This window comes from Zalophus californianus, chromosome 10, assembly GCF_009762305.2.
Source record: "Zalophus californianus isolate mZalCal1 chromosome 10, mZalCal1.pri.v2, whole genome shotgun sequence".
Taxonomy (NCBI): Eukaryota; Metazoa; Chordata; class Mammalia; order Carnivora; family Otariidae; genus Zalophus; species Zalophus californianus.
In genome coordinates this window covers 32,854,132-32,872,348 of record NC_045604.1, presented here as the reverse complement: position 1 = coordinate 32,872,348, position 18,217 = coordinate 32,854,132, and the positions used below count along the sequence as shown (strand labels likewise).

The following is an 18,217-nucleotide window of genomic DNA, read 5'->3' as shown; positions in this document are numbered from 1 at the left end:
CCCAGAACCCTGGGATCATGACCTGAGCTGAAGGCAGACGCTTAATGACTGAGCCACCCAGGTGCCCCATTATTAATGATTTTTAAAGCAATTAGAAAAAAAAACCATATTAAATTATATTTTATAACCTTACATTGACCAAACGTAGAGATAAAAGCATTGAAAATATATGCCAAAATAGAAAAACTTTATTTACTTATTTTTTTGCCTTTGATGTTTTCTTAAAATCCTCAAAGGTCATGACCACCACCAGAACCTTAAGGTGTTCACAGTTACTCATCCCTCCTTTCCATCTAAAAGGATTATACATTCCCACCAACTGACATGGACTTGCTGTGTCTCTTGTGGGAGGATAATATTCCTACCTCATTTGTGTTTGGCCAGATAATGTGCTCTGGCCAGTGGAATATGGATGGAAGCGACACATACTACACCTAAGCAGAAGTTTTATTTTTTATTTATTTTTAAAGATTTTATTTATTTATTTGAGAGAGAGAGAAGGAAAGAGAGAATGACAGTGAGACAGACAGCAGAAGCCTGGGAGGGAGAGGCAGAGGGAGAAGCGGACTTTCTGCTGAGCAGGGAGCCTGAGGCGGGACTCAATCCCAGCACCCCGAGATCACGACCTGAGCCGAAGGCAGACACTTAAACAACTGAACCACCCAGGCACTCCCAAGCAGAAGTTTTAAAAGGCATTACAAGTTTCTACTAACTCTCTTGCTTTTTATCTTGGCCCAAATAGAGGGGTTCTACTCCAATTAAGGTTCTAGAATTATTTGACATGTGAAAGCAGAGCCAGTTGATACGTAATTTTCTGATTAACAAAAAGCATACTAAATTGAAATAAGAAAACTTAGCAATGATACTATCAAACTGTGTGACCTCAGTAAGCTTATCATTTGTTCTCTTTGGGCCTCAATTTCTTGATAAATAAAAGCCAAACTATTGTTAACAGTTCCTTTCAGTCCCAAAGATCATTCTATTCTAACACCTGGAATAAACTGAAGAATAGAATATCCTACATGACAATGGCAAAAAGCCTAAAGAAAATGTAAAAGTATACTAGTAAAAGATGAAAGAAAACTGGAAACAGAGCATTTTTAAAATAGAATCATATCTTTAATAGTCAACTACTAATGTCTTTTTCATTCAGTTAGTTTAAAACTCTAAGTATTATTGAACCATGCACTAAGTGAAAAACTCAAATTTGACAACATTTTTATGAGAAGTGTTGCATCAAAATGGTTACAAGTTTAGGCTCTGGCATCAGATGGGTATAGATTCAAATCCTGACATTAAGCTTGTCACTTAAAATCTAAGCTTCAGTTTTGTCAGTGAAGTAGAAATAACAAAACATACCTTACTGGGATTTGAAGAGGCTTAAATTAGAAAATATATTTAAAACAGCCAAGGATATCATTTGTAAAAGCTCAAAAAGGAGCTTACAATACTTATGATATCCAGTACCAAACTATATATATTTAAGAAAACAGGAAAATTACTATGTGATGATACGGCAACAATATATACTGGCAAGATCTAATTACCTACTAAGCATTTATTAAAGGACCTTAAATTTTATACTGAAAGACCAATTAAGCTAATAAAATGACTTTATAAGTGAAACCATATTTTATTAAAAAATCTATTAAAAATACATAATAAGTCTGCTAAAGGTATATATAAAAAAAGTATATAATAAAAAATATAAAATTTCAAAAATTGAAGCGTGTATGCTTACCTCTAGGCCGATTCGTAGCCATAAAGGATTATATGACAACAGCCAATTCAGGACTTTTTGCCGTTCTCCTGAAATGCATGTGAAAAGCAAGTAAGCTCAGACCACTAATCAAATAGAGACAATAAATAAAATTTTATGGAGAGAAATCAGTGGAAAATAGGGATAATCACTTAAATACATGCCATTCTTAAATATATATGATCATATTAAAGTACATGAGATTTTAGGCAATGAAGTCAGATCATGTATATATTTGACTCTGAAATATAAAATCTTGAGTATTTTTAAAGAATTAATCTCAAGTGGTGCCTGGGTGGCTCAGTCAGTTAAACATCCGACTCGATTTTTGCTCAGGTCATGATTTCAGGGTCCTGGGATCAGCCCTGCATCAGGCTCTGCACTCAGTGGGGGGTCTGCTTGAGGATTCTCTCTCTCCCTCCTCCTCTCTCTCTGGCCCTCCCCCCACTCATGTACACGCATGCTCTCTCCCAAATAAAGAAATCTTTAAAAAATTTAAATAATCACATCTTTAGATATAAAGAATCTTTATAAATAAAGATTTCTATAATCTTCTTACCCACATCTTTCCAGAGGTGTCTATCTTTTCTAACAATTAACCGCCTAGCTTCAATTTCAATTTCAAGCTTCTTAATAGCTTTAACCATTTTTTCAGAAGTAAATAAGCGACATGCTGCACGACGTAATCTATTCAGCCTGCACCGAGCAGTATAAGCTCTGAGAGACATTTCATCTTTTGTAGGAGCTCTAAGAACACTGATTTTATGTTGACTCTCCACTCCCAAAAGAAGAGTAGCAGCATTTACTGGGCAAAAACAAAAGGAAGAATGTTTCTGGTTAAACAATATATACATATGTCCTTAAATACAGCAATAAATGCAAATTTAAGATGGCCAAAACAGGGTCTATTCTCCGCCCCTTCCAAGCTTGCTCTTTTCTTTCCTATCTCAAAATACGGGTGTCACCATTCACTCAGTACCCTAGGCCATTCTATCATTGCAACTTGGGGCTCTACCTGCAAAATGGATCTCAAGTCTAATCACTTCTCACAAACTCTACCACTATTACCCAAGTTCACATACTATCATCTCTAACCTATGCTAATGAAATAGTCTCCCAACTAGTTTCTGTTTCCATCCTTTTTAATAAACTAAAAACAAAATAAGTCTCTAAAGAATGTGACTTTAAACAATCAATTAAATTCTGAAATGCAACTTGAATTTTTATAAAACATATTTTCTCTGAAGAAGAAAACTAAAAATCAGGCTGTGTTTACTTTTGGAGAAAAAGAAAAGCTGCCTTAGAGATTGTCTTGCCAAAGGGCCTTTTAATGTAAACATGCTATACAGTATTCTCTAACAAATAGAGACAGGCCTCTGAACACTGCAACAAAGGAGAAACTATGTTTTCTTAGCTTGAGTAGAACTGAACCTGTAATTTCTATGCAAGAGTATCACAAGTGAAGTTTCCTTCTCTCTCAGGAAAAAAGCCTTCAAATATCTGAAGGACAGCATGTTTCCATCTTGTTCTACACCTGAGTCTCCTCTTTTCCAGAACATGCACTGAGATGTTTGCCATAGAAGACTGTTAGATTTATTCACTAGGACATTATACTTTATTAATGTGGTGAAGATTGAATTGGATTTCTTAGTAGCCATGTTTCACTTTTAACTCAGACTGAATCTATATTAAAATAAAACTCATTCCCCTGAGATGCTGGAATTGCACTGGCTGATAAACAAGAATGGAAAGCAAAAGGAAAAAGCAAAGTTTAGTACCTTCAGTGAAGAATTCCCTAAAAATTCTCACCTACACATTCTTTAGCATTCATGTGAATGAATTAGTGAACCATGCCATTAACTATAATATATATGCATAATTAAAAATGACAATTCATATTAAGAACTATCTGTTAAAACAAGAGCATTATTTAATTTAAACATCAATTTAATGTTTACCTTCAGAAATATTTGTTTTTACAGTGAAGTCATCAGGAGTTAATATAAAATTTAGCCACCAAGTAAAGCCCTGCTCCTGCTTTTCCTTCCAGCGTTCATCATAAAACATGTTTTTTGCAGCAAACGGCATTGGATGTCTAGGAATATCTAAGAATACAGTTGGTTTATTGTGTAAGAAATTCTCTTTTAAATTATCATGCAATATATAGCAAAAGACCATTTTTTACTAGCAAGACCACCTTTAAAACACTGAACAATATTTGCCTTTCCACCACTTGCTAAAAACAGTTGAAAACGTTTTAGGTATAAAATATAGTCAAAGTTTGAAGGAAAAAAGTACCACTGTACCTCCTAGTTATTTAAAAATCCAGTCACCATGAGTTAATTTCACCGAAGTCTGAGGAAATATCCTGTTATTTGAATACACATATTTACAATTCTCCAAGGCTTTAATTCAATAAAAAGTATCAATTCATTTCTACTTGAAATGCAGTTAATGCTTCATCCCATGTCAGTTTTTCAGTTACTTAAAAAATAATGAACACTTACCTGTTTTTAATGGTTTTATGAAGGTCAAAGTAGAATGTGCCACAGCAACAATGGGTTTGGTCCTTTTGTTTGTTTTAGAATTAGGAGTTCTATATACTAATGAATCTAAAATAAATTAGAAAGCAGAATAATAGCATTAAAAATGAAATACATTTCATGAATGAACTGTTTTAAAGTTGAATTTAAGTTCTTCAATATCACATCCATTTAGCAAATACTTAATAACTACTATGTGTCTGGTACTATGCTATGAACTTGGTGGTCAACAAAACCTACATCTGGAAGTTACAGACCAGAAGCTACACTTTATCTTCTGTCTGCAGAAGCTATGATTCACATTCAATCACCATTTATTGTATGTATATATTGCAGATTCTGTGCTAGGTGCTGAGAATGCAGAATTGCAGATATGGTCCCAGCCCTTGGAAGTTGTCAGGCTAGTACAGAGTTTAAAAGAAATTATAATACACTACATAAAGGAGAAGTACATTTAAGCAGTTATGAGAACAAAAAGGGAGAGCTAACTTCACCTAGAAGGGTAGGACAGCCTTCCTAAATGTGGATATACTCGAGCTGACTCTTAAAGTGGAAATCAGGTATGAGGAATGTGACCTGTTGACAGAACTGCAATGTGGCTGGAGTAAAAAATACCTATCAGAAAAACAACAGAAGAAGAGGTTGAAAAAGTAGAAAAGAGTTCAATCATAATAAAAATAGTGGCTAATGTCTGAATACTTTGTTGCAGGCACTATCACAGTCTTTTAATATAGAATACCTCAGGTAATCACCCTGGCAAACCTCTCAGAAGTGTACTATTATTATCCATATCTTATATAATTAGGATACTGGAGCGTAGAACAATTCAGCTACTTGGTCAAAGTCACACAAGGTAGTAAGTGGCAGAGCTAGGCAGTATAGTCCCAGAGCCTGCACTATTAATCAGTTTGATGTATCTGGTATGCCAATGAAAGATTTAAATCTAGGAAGTAACACCATCATTTACATTTTAGAAAACAGTGGCCAATGGAATAAAAGGGGTCAAGACTAGCGTTAGAAAACTAAGAGGAAGCTATCACAGTGGCCCAACTTAGCTATTATGAGAATTTAAATTAAAACAGAAGCAGTGTAGATAAGCTAGAAAGAAGAGTTATTTTAATAGTAGAACCTACAAGCCTTAATAATCACTGGCTAGGTGAGTGGTAAAGAATGAGAACTTCAGAGGATTTCCAGGTATCTAACCCAGGTGACTGAGGGAGATAGCATGTGGTATCTACAAAGGAAACTGCGATAAAAGTCACAGTGGCAAAGTGATATAGTTCATAGGTTAATATAGGTTATATCAGAATAGCAGTTCACTCTCTCAAAAGTAGATATCATACCAGATGATACACCTACTAAATATAAACAAAGAGCTAAGACAAGGCAGAAAGAGCAAACTATGACCCACAGGCAAAAATCCAGCCCATTGCCTATTTTTATATGGTCTACAAACTAAGATTAGTTTTCACATTTGTAAATAATTGGGGAAAAAATCAAAATGATTGTATTTTATGACACATGAAAATTACATGAAATTCAAATTTCAGTGTCCATGAATAAAACTGTATTGGAACACAGCCACACTTATTCATTTACACATTGTCTGTGGCTCTTTTTCCTTCTATAGTGGGGGAGGTTCGGTAGTTGTGATAGAGATCATTTGGCCTGCAAAACCTAAACATTTATTATCTGGACCTTTAGAGAAAAAGTTTGCTTAGTTTTGATTTACAGGGATTGCAAATCTATGCCAATTGTGAAAGTAAGGAACACAGTCAAATTGTGACATATTTATGAGGTTATGCGTTTCTTTGTATTTGAACATTTTAAAAATAAAAATAAGAGGGAAAAGTCCTCATTCCAAAACACCACAGAAGCTGGTACCTCTGCGTGGAATCATTTTATTCTGTGGGAATGCTTTCATGGGACCATCTCACAGCACCTCACCACTCAGAAAGGCCAAGTAAAGTGCCTCCCTTTCTGTGCTTCCATGACTCCCTGGGCATAGCTCAGTTAGAGGACTGAGAGCAGCTTGAAGACAGGAATTATACCTTTTTTCCTTGTATCCATAAATCCTAGAAAAATGCATAGCACACAGTAGGCACCTTATCAATACTGAATAAATGTATCTTGGAAAATTGACTTCTTTGCTCTCATGGGTTTGCCAGAATGGAGTCATTTATTCTTAGTGAGTGTTACCATGCTTTCATATGGGCTCATAAGTCAGATACTCAATGTGTCCAGTTCTCTTTAAACCTCACAAAGAGGCCCAACTAGGTGGCCACCTTAAAGAAACTGTCATTCGTTCATCATTTATTATACATCTCGTAGGAGATCACAACAGGTATAGGTATGTTCCTTATTCTCAAAGAATTTGTTATCTGGTCAGATAATATCTATAAGAAACAAGAAACAGAAGGAAAGAAATAGAGTTAACATACGAGATGTTACATATGAATTCAAATTTGCTTAGGGAACATACCTAGAGGGAAAGCCATCAGGGAGTTAATAAAAGCTGACTATAGTACCTGAAATAAGTGAAAAGATTTGAATTAGTGAGAAAACAATAGGTAAGAAAGTTAACAAGAGGATACATGGTCAGGAATAAGACACGGATGCCCATTCTTGCCACTTTTATTCATCACAGTATTGGAGGTTCGCACTAGAGCAATTGGTCAAGAAAAAGAAATAAATGGAATCCACATTAGAAAGAAGTAAAAATGTCACTACTTGCAGATGAAATATTATATATAGAAACTCCTTAAGACTCCATCACAAAACTGTTAGAATAAATTAATTCAGTAAAGATGCAGGATACAAAATCAATATACAAAACTATAAGACACTGATGAAAGAAACTGAAGACACAAATAAATGGAAAGATTCCAGACTCATGGATTTAAAGAATTAATGTTGTTAAAATGTCCATACTACCCAAAGCAATCTACAGATTCAATGAAATCCCTATCAAATGTCCTATGGATTTTTCACAGGAATATAACAAATAGTCTTAAGATTTCTGTGGAACCACGAAAGCCCCCAAATAGCCAAAGTAATCTTGAGAAGGAAGAACAAAGCTGGAGGCATCACACTCCCTGATTTCAAACTATATTACAAAGCTATAGTAAACAAAACAGTATGGTAGTGACATAAAAACAGACACACAGATCAGTGCAACAGAGAGCCCAGAAATAAATCCATACATACATGTTCAATTGATTTACATTCAAAGGAGGGAAGAATATACAATATACAGTCTCTTCAATAAATGGTATTGGGAAAACTGAACAGCCACATGCAAAAGAATGAAGCTCTACTACTATATTATTCATAAAAATCAACTCAAAATGGACTAAAGACTTGAATGTGAGACCAGAAACCATAAAGCTCTTAGAAAAAAAACACAGGCGGTAAGCTCCTTGACTTGGTGATGAGTTTTTGGACCTGACATCAAAAGCAAAGGCAACAAAAGCAAAAACAAACAAGTGAGACTATATCAAACTATAAGCTTCTGCACAGCAAAGAAAGTCATCAACCAAATCAAAGGTAACATACTGAATGGGAGAAAACTCTGATAGGGGGTTAATATCTAAAATATAGAAAAAGAACTCAAACAACTCAATAGCAAAAAAAAATCCCCCAAATAATCCAAATAAAAAATGGGCAAAAGATCTGAATAGACATGTCTCCAAAGAAGACATACAGATGACCACCAGACACATGAAAAGACGTTCAACGTCACTCATCATCAGGGACATGCAAATCACAAACACAATGAGCTGTTATCTCATACCTGTTAGAACGTTTACAATCAAAAAGAATTAATAGTGTTGGCAAGGAAGAGGAGAAAAGGGAACCCTGGTGCACTGTTGGTAGGAATGTAAATTGGTACAGCCAATGGAAAACAGTATGGAGGTTCCTCAAAAAATTAAAACTAGAGCTACCATATGATCCAGCAATTCCACTTCTGGGTATTTTTATGAAGAAACCAGAAACACTAACTCAAACAGATACGTGCACTCCCATGTTCACAGCAGTATTACTTACAATAACCAAGATATGGAAACAACCTAAGAGTCCCTTCAATGGGTGAATGGATAAAGAAAATGCTATATATATATATGGAATATTATTCAGCTATAAAAATGGATGAAATCTTACCACTTTTGACAACATGGAAAGACCTTGAGGGCATTCTGCTAAGTGACATAAGTCAGACAGAGAAAGACAAATGCCATATGATCTCACTTGTATGTGAAATCTAAAACAAAAACAAAAACAAAACAGAGAACAGATCTGTGATTGCCTAAGGTGGGGAGGAGTGGGGGTGAGGGGGGGTCAAAAGTATAAACTTCCAGTTATAAAATACCTAAGTCATAGGGGTGTAATATACAGCATGGTGACAGTTAATAATACTGTACTGCCTATTTGAAAGTTGCTAAGGAAGTAAATCTTAAAAGTCCTCATCACAAGAAAAAAAATTATGTAACTATGTATGAGGCTAACAGCAGCAAAAAAAAAAAAAAAAAAAAAAAGGGAAGATAAATGGATGGAATGACAGAACCAGAACCAGCATGGTCAAGAATGTTGTGGAACGTAAGTTAGCAGGCTGGCTACATGGAGGTCACATGAGGACGACCTTAAATGGCAGAATAACAAGCCTGGAAATAATCTGATAACAGCAGAGAGCCACTCCAAGTTTCCTGAGCAAGGGAGTGGGAAAGCCAGATATTGGATACCACTCATTGCCTCCCTCTATTTTGGCACATCAGAAATTTGAGGCCAGTGGATCCCAATCACTATCATCTTTGGTCAATGCCCAAAATAAAATCCTTACATTTACCTGTTCCTTCTCTTCCTTAAACCATGGTATAGCAAAATATGGTAGAAAAAACATTTACTTTGTAGTTAGGGAGACTTGAGTTTCAATTATAAACTTTATTTTAGTAGCTTCTGTGACCTTGGGCAAGTTACTGACCTTTTTGAGTCTGATATAAGGGAGTTGGAGAAGGAAATCATTCTATGTAGATGGGACAATAAACTTGAAATACCCTGAGGACAGAGCATGTTTGAGGATTCAAGGATAACAAGGAAGCCAGGGTGGTAAGAGCAGTGTGAGCAAGGGGGAGAGAGGTTAAGAGTGAAGTGGGGAGATGGGTGGTAATACAAATCTCACAAGGCCTTGAACATCATTGGAAAAACTTTGGCTTTCAGTGAAATGGGAAGCCATTAGAGGGTACAGAACCAGAGAACATCAGAATCCAACTAATTTTTAAAGTATTACCCTGGTTGCTATATGAAAAATAGACTATAGAGAAGCCAAAGGTGAAAGCAAGATCTATTAGTAGGCTCTGCAATGAGAGACTAAATTAGGTGCTACTGGAAATGGTGAGAAGTGATCAGATTCTGTATTTAGAAGAAAGAGAAGATAGGATTCATCGAAGGACTGAATTTGGAATCAGACAGACTGAATTTATAAAGAAAAGGTTGGAGAGAAATACACTTAAGGACATTACAAGGTTTGGGCCTGAGATGAGAGGTCCCAACAAGAAGTATTGTGATGGGAATGACATGCCAGGTAGGAGTATCATGGGAGAGGGGACAGCAAAGGTTTGGCTTTGGACAAATTAAATAAAGATGTTCACTAGACAGTGAAGCAGAAATGTTACATGTTGGATAAAATAAATTTGAGGTCCATCCTAAAGACACAAAACTGGGAGGCCTCCATGTATGGATAGCACTGAAAACTATGAGATGGAACGAGATCACTAAGGAAATGAGTAAGAATCTGAATATGAAAAAGGGGGACGACTGGGTGGCTTAGTCAGTTAAACGGCTGCCCTCAGCTCAGGTCATGGTCCCAGGGTCCTGGGATCGAATCTCGCATCGGGCTCCTTGCTCAGCAGGGAGCCTGCTTCTCCCCCTGCCTGCCGCTCCCCCTGCCTGTGCTCTCACTCTCTCTGACAAATAAATAAAATCTTCAAAAAAAAAAAAAAAAAAAAGAAAGAGTATGAAAAAGGGTCAGTAACTAAGGCTTCACTTACTCCAAGATTTAGAGTTTGGAGTGATAAAGAGCACTCCACAAGGAAAACTGAGAAGCAACAAGTAGGAAAAGAACCAGGAGGGAGTGGGGATGGCAGCATCACGTGTTCCAAGAAGACAGAGGTTCAAAGTATCAGTTTGTAATAGTTCAAGATGAAGATTGATAAATATTTATCAGATTTAATAGTGTGGAGGGAGGTTTTAATCGACAAGAAAAGTTTCAGTAGTCAAAACCTGACTGAAGTGGGTTCAAAAAAGTGGAAACAGCTAATACAAGCAACTTTCTAAATGATTTTTTTACATTAAAAAGCACCTTTTAATTCAAGTAAATGTTTACACATAAAAGTATACACATCTCAGTGAACAATGACAAAGTGAATACTTAGGTTCTTTTAAGGAGTCTTGCTAAAAAGAAAGCAGAAAAATGGAGCAGGGGCTAAAGGAGGGATAAATGGTATTAATAAGTTTTTGTTTTTTAAGGGATGGAATAACAGCATATTTGTATCAGAAATGACTCAGGGAGTAAAAAATTGGAAAATATGGGAGAAAGAAGACAATCACTAAAGCAACGTCCTTGCGTAGAAGGGCACAGGATCTCTTGTACCAGTAAAGAGCCCAGCCACATCGAGTGCATAGACATTTCATGCTTTAGTAAGTGGGAAGAAAGCAGTGGATGAAACACAAGTAAGGGTGGTAAATGTCAAGTGTGTTAAGGTTTTCTTCAATACTTCTACTGACTCAATGAAGCAAGAAGCAGATCATCAGTTTAGACAAGGTTCAGAGGACTATCTCTGGAGCCTAACTGCCTGGGATAGAACCCTAGCTTTATCATTTACTACCTCTGCGATCTTGGGCAAATTATTCAACTTCTGGAGGCACTGATTTCCTCATTTTGAAAATGTATTGATAACAATTATTTTGTGTGATTGTTATTAGTATTAAAGGAGGTAACAGTAAAGCACTTACAACTGGGTCTGACAGAAGACACGCTCAGTAAGTGTTACCTACTATTCTCAATCATGGGAGAGGAGGAAAGAAAAGTGTTAAGAGGTTTCAGGAGAAAAGAAAGGAGGGATGAGACGGTCTGTAGCAAAGTGATAAAAGTCAATAAACCCAAAAAGACATAGCCAAAAAGAGTTAAGGGCTTACTTGAGATTTGTGGTCATTAATTTAAAGACCAACCAGCAAGATTCAGGCACAGAGCAGGTAGAGTTGGATTGGGATTGGAATTTGCGAGACAAATGAGGGGAAGAGAGATCAATGGAATGATCATGAGTTATGTAATCCAGGTGTAGAAGTAAGAAAGTAAGGACATGTCAGAATGAGAGCTGCTGAAACCATGCTGGATTAAAGGACTGTACGTGTAGGAAGGGGAGAAAAAAATGTTTGAGTTGGGTTTCTAGAGAAAATGCTAAAATCATAGAGACGGTGATTAGAGATGGAGATGTTTTTAGGACCAAGTACGTTGGAACTAAAAGGCCTGGATATTGGAAAGATCCTACAAGGATTTTGAAATGATAAAAAACAATGATGGCTGTTTTGGAGAAGCCAAATGAACCATATGTAAAAATCTTGAGAGTAATCTTTCATTATTACAAGAAGGAATATAGGTGGAAGAGAATGAAAAATGAACTTCAAGCTGTTCTGTTGCTGTTTGTTTTCTTTTCATTTGTTTTCAAGGATAAAGAAAAAAATAGTCTAGAAGTAGATGTGAGAAGGAAGGTGGACCACTATCTCATCAAGAGGCCCAAGGTCAGAGGAATAGGAAAGAAAACAGACACAACTTGAGAGGGTTGCAATGAAAACAGTGTTTTCAGAAGAGCCAGGTTTCAGCAAGGTAACAAAATGAGGGAATGTTTATAAAAGACAATGCTAATGAAGGACCATGAGTTCAGAGGGCACAGACAGTTTAAAGAGCTGGAGATTAGGGGATGTTCAAAGAGAAATGAGATAATAAATGAGAGATTGGGGGCTGTTCAAAGAGAAATGAGATAATAAATGAGCGGATGTTCAAATTAGGGGATGTTCAAAGGGAAATGAGATAATAAATGAGAAATGAGATGTATGATACTTCTTGGGACTTCTAGGATTCTTTTAAATTATCTGCTAAGTAAGTAGTGTGATTTGTTTTCCTGCCTGGAACTTGACTGTCATGAGGTAATTTGGGTTAAAAGGGCATGATGGAATTAGTCCTGTTTTTGAGGCAGATTTGATGGTAAGGCTGCGAGTAGTGGGGAAGGAACAGTGATGTTTTTCCCAAAGGAATGCAGAGCTCTGGGGCCCTATCTTCATTCCTAATTAATGGCTAAGTAAAGGCTGAGGGAGAATAATGTCAGGAGGTGCACAGAGTATGCAAAGGCCTCTTTTGCATTTTCTCAGATGGTATGATGGGGGCCAGGCACATCACTGGGTCTTCCAGTCAGGGCCTGGACCTTAGTGAGGCAAGTAAAGTACTTCCCCTGGGTATAAAACTTGAGGGGTGCCAAGTAACTCTGTAATCAAGATAAGTATTTTAATGCAGTTTTTTTTAAATTGAAATTAATGCAAAAAGTGAACAAAATATCAAAGTTTCATTAAGAACAAGATCAAAACTATTTTAGAATTCGGCCCCAACTACTACTAAGCAAACTGGTAAATGAAAAGTGCAACTTAATTCAAGCTTATCAATGGGCAATTTACTAAACCAAAAGAAAGAGCAAATATGCACCCTAGAGGTATATTTTCATCGAAGATTTTATAAACGAGACTCACCAGTTTTCTTCTTCAGGTTTAATTTCTCTCTGTTCATATGTTTTGAGATGGGTATTACCAGTTTTTTCGTTTTTTTAACAGTTGATGTTTTAGATTCCACAGGAGAAAAATGGATTCTTTTGATTTCTTGTACCTCTGTATGTTCTGTAATTCTAACATTTGCTTCGTCCCTGTCTCCCTCACTCTTTCTTTTACGGGCAACTAAAGTGGTTTTTGAGGGAGGAGTTATTACATTTTTATAACTTGTAGATTTATTGCATACTGGATCTATAATTGGAAGACAAGATTGAAAACCATCTTTCTCTTTTTGATTATCTGTTACTTTTTCAAATTTGCCTGCTACACTGTTGAGACATCTTTTTGCCTTTGGTTTATTAGTCTCTTTTTGGTTTTCCCTGGTACAAGTGGGTTTACTTTTAGTAACAGTAGCAGAAAGTATTGGGCGTCTTTTAAGTTTATCATGGCTGTAACTAGAAATATCCTGAATTGCAGAAAATTTAGGTCGATTTTTTGTAGAACTGTAACAATTTGACTTCATTTCTAAAGCTCTGGGTTCTTCAAAAATAGCTTTGGGAGATTCTGAACCCTGACATTCAGGAATATGAGGTAAAACTCCATTTGTTCTCTGATCTTGAGGAGACTGTGAGAACTGAGAATTTTTATTTGATGATGGTGATAATTTACATGTTTGCTGAGATATACATATATATGCCATATTATCTTTTACAAATTGATTTGGGGATAGAATTGGATTAATTGACTCTGATGCTAGATCCTGATTTAGTCCGTAATTATCATTTATGAAAGAATCAGGACTTAAGATTGTCTGGTAATTTTCATGTACAGTTTTTGATTCCCAATGCACATGCCTTGAATTATCTTTCATAAACGTATCTGATGAAAGACACGCCACTACCTCTAGTTCATTATTAGCTGCACGGCTGTTATTTACAAAGGAATCTGGACTTAGAAAATTTCTTTGGCTTTGTGTAATGTTCAAAGTAGAAGGACAGTTTGGGGTAAGAATAAGTTTACTATTCTCTTCAGTTTGGCCATTAATATTATTTGTGGAGTTAAAGGAAGTTTCATTTACAACTTTCTCACTAAAATTAAAATCTTCCAAAATGCTGGCACCTTCTACTTTCAACAGTTCCCCATTTTCACAGGCATGAAGAGATGTGTATGTTGTAGACCGACGTACAGAAAGAGGCAAGGAAGTCTCACCATGGCATTCTTTGAAAATGGGACTAATAGGTGATATTGGTATTTTATTTTCTTCAAGGATTAAAGAACTGTTTTCTGTTGGGGAACAGCCTTCATTCATAGCCAAATTTTCACAAGCTTGTAGTGGGTTCCTAACTCTGTCAACATTTTGTGAAACACAAAATGTTTTGTTAACATTTTGAATACAGGAAATCCTCTTATTACTTGAAGAGGCTGACATTTTCTTCTTACTACTCGTATCCCAAAGACTTCTCTGCAAAAAATAAGCAAAACATACAGGTTAAGTTGATAGCTACTGAATATTACCTTTAAATTAGCAATATTATGTATGTTACCTCAAGACTTACCAAAATGATCTTTCAGAGGAGTTATGATGATGGAATAGTAGGGGGACCCTATGCTTGCCTTGTCCTTCAAGCACAGCTAGATAAACAATCATTCTGAACACTCAAGATATCTAGAAATAAACCTAATCAAAGAGGTAAAAGATCTGTACTCTGAAAACCACAGAACACTTATAAAAGAAACTGAAGATGACACAAAGAAATGGAAAAACATCCCATGCTCATGGGTTGGAAGAACAAATTTTGTTAAAATGTCTATACTACCCAAAGCAATCTACACATTTAATGCAATCCCTATCAAAATACCACCAGCATTTTTCACAGAGCTAGAACAAACAATCCTATTATTTGTATGAAACCACAAAAGACCTGAATAGCCAAAGCAATCTTGAAAAAGAAAAGCAAAGCTGGAAGCATCACAATTCTGGACTTCAAGCTCTATTACAAAGCTGTAATCATCAAGACAGTACAGTACTGGCACAAAAACAGACACATAGATCAGAACAGAACAGAAAACCTAGAAATGGACCCACAACTATATGGTCAACTAATCTTCAACAAAGAAGGAAGGAAACAATATCCAATGGGAAAAAGTCTCTTTAACAAATAGTGTTGGGAAAATTGGACAGGCACATGCAGAAGAATGAAACTGAACCACTTTCTTTCAGCATACACAAAAGTAAATTCAAAATGGATGAAAGATCTAAATGTGAGATAGGAAACCATCAAAATCCTAAAGGAAAACACAAGCAGAAAACTCTTTGACATCAGCTGTAGCAACTTCTTACTAAAAGGTCTCTGAAGGCAAGAGAAAGAAAAGCAAAAATGAACTATTGGGACTTCATCAAGACAAAAAGCTTCTGCACAGTGAGGGAAACAATCAATGAAAGTAAAAAGGTAATCTAAGGAATGGGAGAAGATACTTGCAAATGACATATCTGATAAAGGGTTAGTATCCAAAATCTATAAAGAGCTTATCAAACTTAACACCCAAAGAACAAACAATCAGGAGTTGGGCAGAAAACAAGAACAGACATAACAGACATTTCTCCAAAGAAGACATCTAGATGACTAACAGACACATGAAAATATGCTCAACATCACTTATCATCAGGGAAATATAAGTCAAAACCACGATGAGATAGCACCTCACACCTGTCAAAATGGATAAAATTAGCACAGGAAACAGATGTTGGCAAGGGTGCAGAGAAAGGGGAACCTTCTTATGCTGTTGGTGAGAGTGCAAACTGGTGCAGCCACTTTGGAAAACAGTATGGAGGTTCCTCAAAAAGTTAAAAATAGAACTACCCTCCGACCCAGCAATTGTACTATTGGGTATTTACCCAAAGGATACAAAAATGCCGATTCAAAGGGGCACATACACCTCAAAGTTTATAGTAGCATTATCAACAATAGCCAAATTATGGGAAGAGCCCAAATGTCCATTGACTGATGAATGGATAAAGAAGATGGGTATATATACACAATGGACAATTACTCAGTCACCAAAAAGAATATGTTGCCATTTGCAACGAGGTGGATGGAGCTAGAGTGTATTATGCTAAGGGAAATAATCAGTGACAGAAAGACAAATACCTATGATTTCACTCATACGTGGAATTCAAGAAACAAAACAGATGAACATAGGGGAAGGGGGGAAAAAAAGAGGGAGACAAACCTTAAGAGACTCAACTATAGAGAACAAACTGAGGGTTGCTGGAGAGGAGGTGGGTGAGGAATGGGCTAAATGGGTGATGGGTATTAAGGAGGGCACTTGTGATGAGCAATGGGTATTATATGTAAATGATGAATCATTAAATTCTACTCCTGAAGCCAGTATTACACTATATGTTAACTAGAATTTAAATAAAAATCTGAAACAAAATAACACAAAAGACTTCTCAAAATTTTTACATGTTCTTATTTTCTTAGAGTAAATCACAGAATGATTAAAACTGATTACCTTTTTCTTTTTCTGTTCTTCTGCATTTCCTAGTAATATAGCTTGGTGTTTCAGAACATCATTTACAAGAAATGTCACAATCTCTCTTACTCGGCCTTCTTTTAATGGTGTCCACTTAACAGAAATAACTATTTTTTCTTTAGGCTATAATCAAAGAACACATTTTGAATGAGTATAAAAATAGTGATGCATAATAATCGAAACATATTACGTACAGTTTAGAATACAGATGACTAATAATTGTTAGTCACCAATGCTCTACACCCTAGTAAGTTTAACAGTCAAATATATTTTCTTACCCTAATTTCATTATAAGGAAAAAAGCCACTAATAGTAACAAGGTTCAACAAAAAAATAAAATTATAATAAAATCTTAATTGCATCTATACCCGTAGCCTGGCAGGAATTTGTCAAATGCAAAACTCTGACAATGACAAAACAAACTCTGTGTCCATCGTTTTTCAGGGGAAAAAAGACAAGTTTTGTTTTAAAGTAGAAACCATAAAACATCATAAACAGCTAGTTTTATGGACTCCAGGAAACAAACTGAGGGTCTTAGAGGGGAGAGGAGTGGAGGGATGGGTTAGCCCGGTGATAGGTATTAAGGAGGGCACGTACTGCATGGAGCACTGGGTGTTATACGCAAACAATGGATCATGGAACACTACATCAAAACTAATGATGTACTGTATGGTCACTAACATAAACAAAAAAACACTTTAAAAAAGTGAACTTTTATCCTATAAAACAGCAAATTCTAACAAAATAAATTGAAAAACCCCATAAAACAACTCTAGTCCACATAACAAAAAGAAATAAAAAGTATTATACAGACGGAAAAAAAAAAAGTCTATCTTCGCATAGAACGAAAAGCAGGCATTCCTAAAGTAGAGGGGAGAGACAGGTTCTTAAAGTGTAACTGAACCACTGCTGGCTCACAAGTTAATAGACCTCAGATTAGAGCCTCTTCTCACTACATTATGAAGCAGTTGTATAGACTAGTCAGACTCCCTCAGCTAATGGTTTATTTTCACACTTTCAGAGGTTCTCAATGGGAAGGCCACAGCAGTCAAAATAATATAAATTCTCTAGCTTTTGGTAAGAGGGATGGGAACATTACTATGGCCAATGCAATGCAGAACAGCTACGCAGGTTGTTCTTGAAGCAACAGTTGTAAAATTAAATTTGATTCACCATTAAAACGACACTGTAGCAGAGAGGAAAAAAAGGAGTATGATATTAAAACATATGTACCACCCATGCTTGTTTTTTTTGCTGTAGACACATTCAGCCAAAACAAAGCTCCCTATTTCACCTGCATAAGTAGTTACCCTGACTCTATTTGGAGTCAGTTTCCCTGATACATATGGACACTAAAACGCATATTAAGATGACTGATAGGAAGCAATAATTTTTTAAAAAGCTGCTCTAACCAAGTTACTCCTGGCAATCCTAAAAATAACTAAATAGATAGATCTATTAAAATGCTTCTAAAGATGCACCCTGCACGCGCGGTGATGTGCTGTCACCGCCCAAATTAGCACTTACCCTAACCATCTGTGGAGCAGGTGGGATAAGGACTAGCCCAGAA

At 36.1% G+C, this 18,217-nt stretch overlaps 1 protein-coding gene across 5 annotated transcripts in view; it reads right to left on the bottom strand.

Annotated features, from left to right (window-relative positions):
- ASPM (assembly factor for spindle microtubules) overlaps positions 1 to 18,217 on the bottom strand; it is a 64,159-nt gene that overhangs the window by 45,312 nt on the left and 630 nt on the right. For 4 of the 5 annotated variants that reach the window (XM_027613549.2, XM_027613547.2, XM_027613552.2 and 1 more), the window contains exons 2-7: positions 16,627 to 16,770; positions 13,096 to 14,572; positions 4,267 to 4,371; positions 3,718 to 3,864; positions 2,319 to 2,564; positions 1,742 to 1,809 (exon numbers count right to left, since the gene is read on the bottom strand). In XM_027613549.2, the coding sequence (XP_027469350.2) occupies positions 1,742 to 1,809; positions 2,319 to 2,564; positions 3,718 to 3,864; positions 4,267 to 4,371; positions 13,096 to 14,572; positions 16,627 to 16,770 (2,187 nt within the window). The remainder of the gene's footprint in view (positions 1 to 1,741; positions 1,810 to 2,318; positions 2,565 to 3,717; positions 3,865 to 4,266; positions 4,372 to 13,095; positions 14,573 to 16,626; positions 16,771 to 18,217) is intronic. The other variant, XM_027613551.2, reaches the window with a different exon arrangement.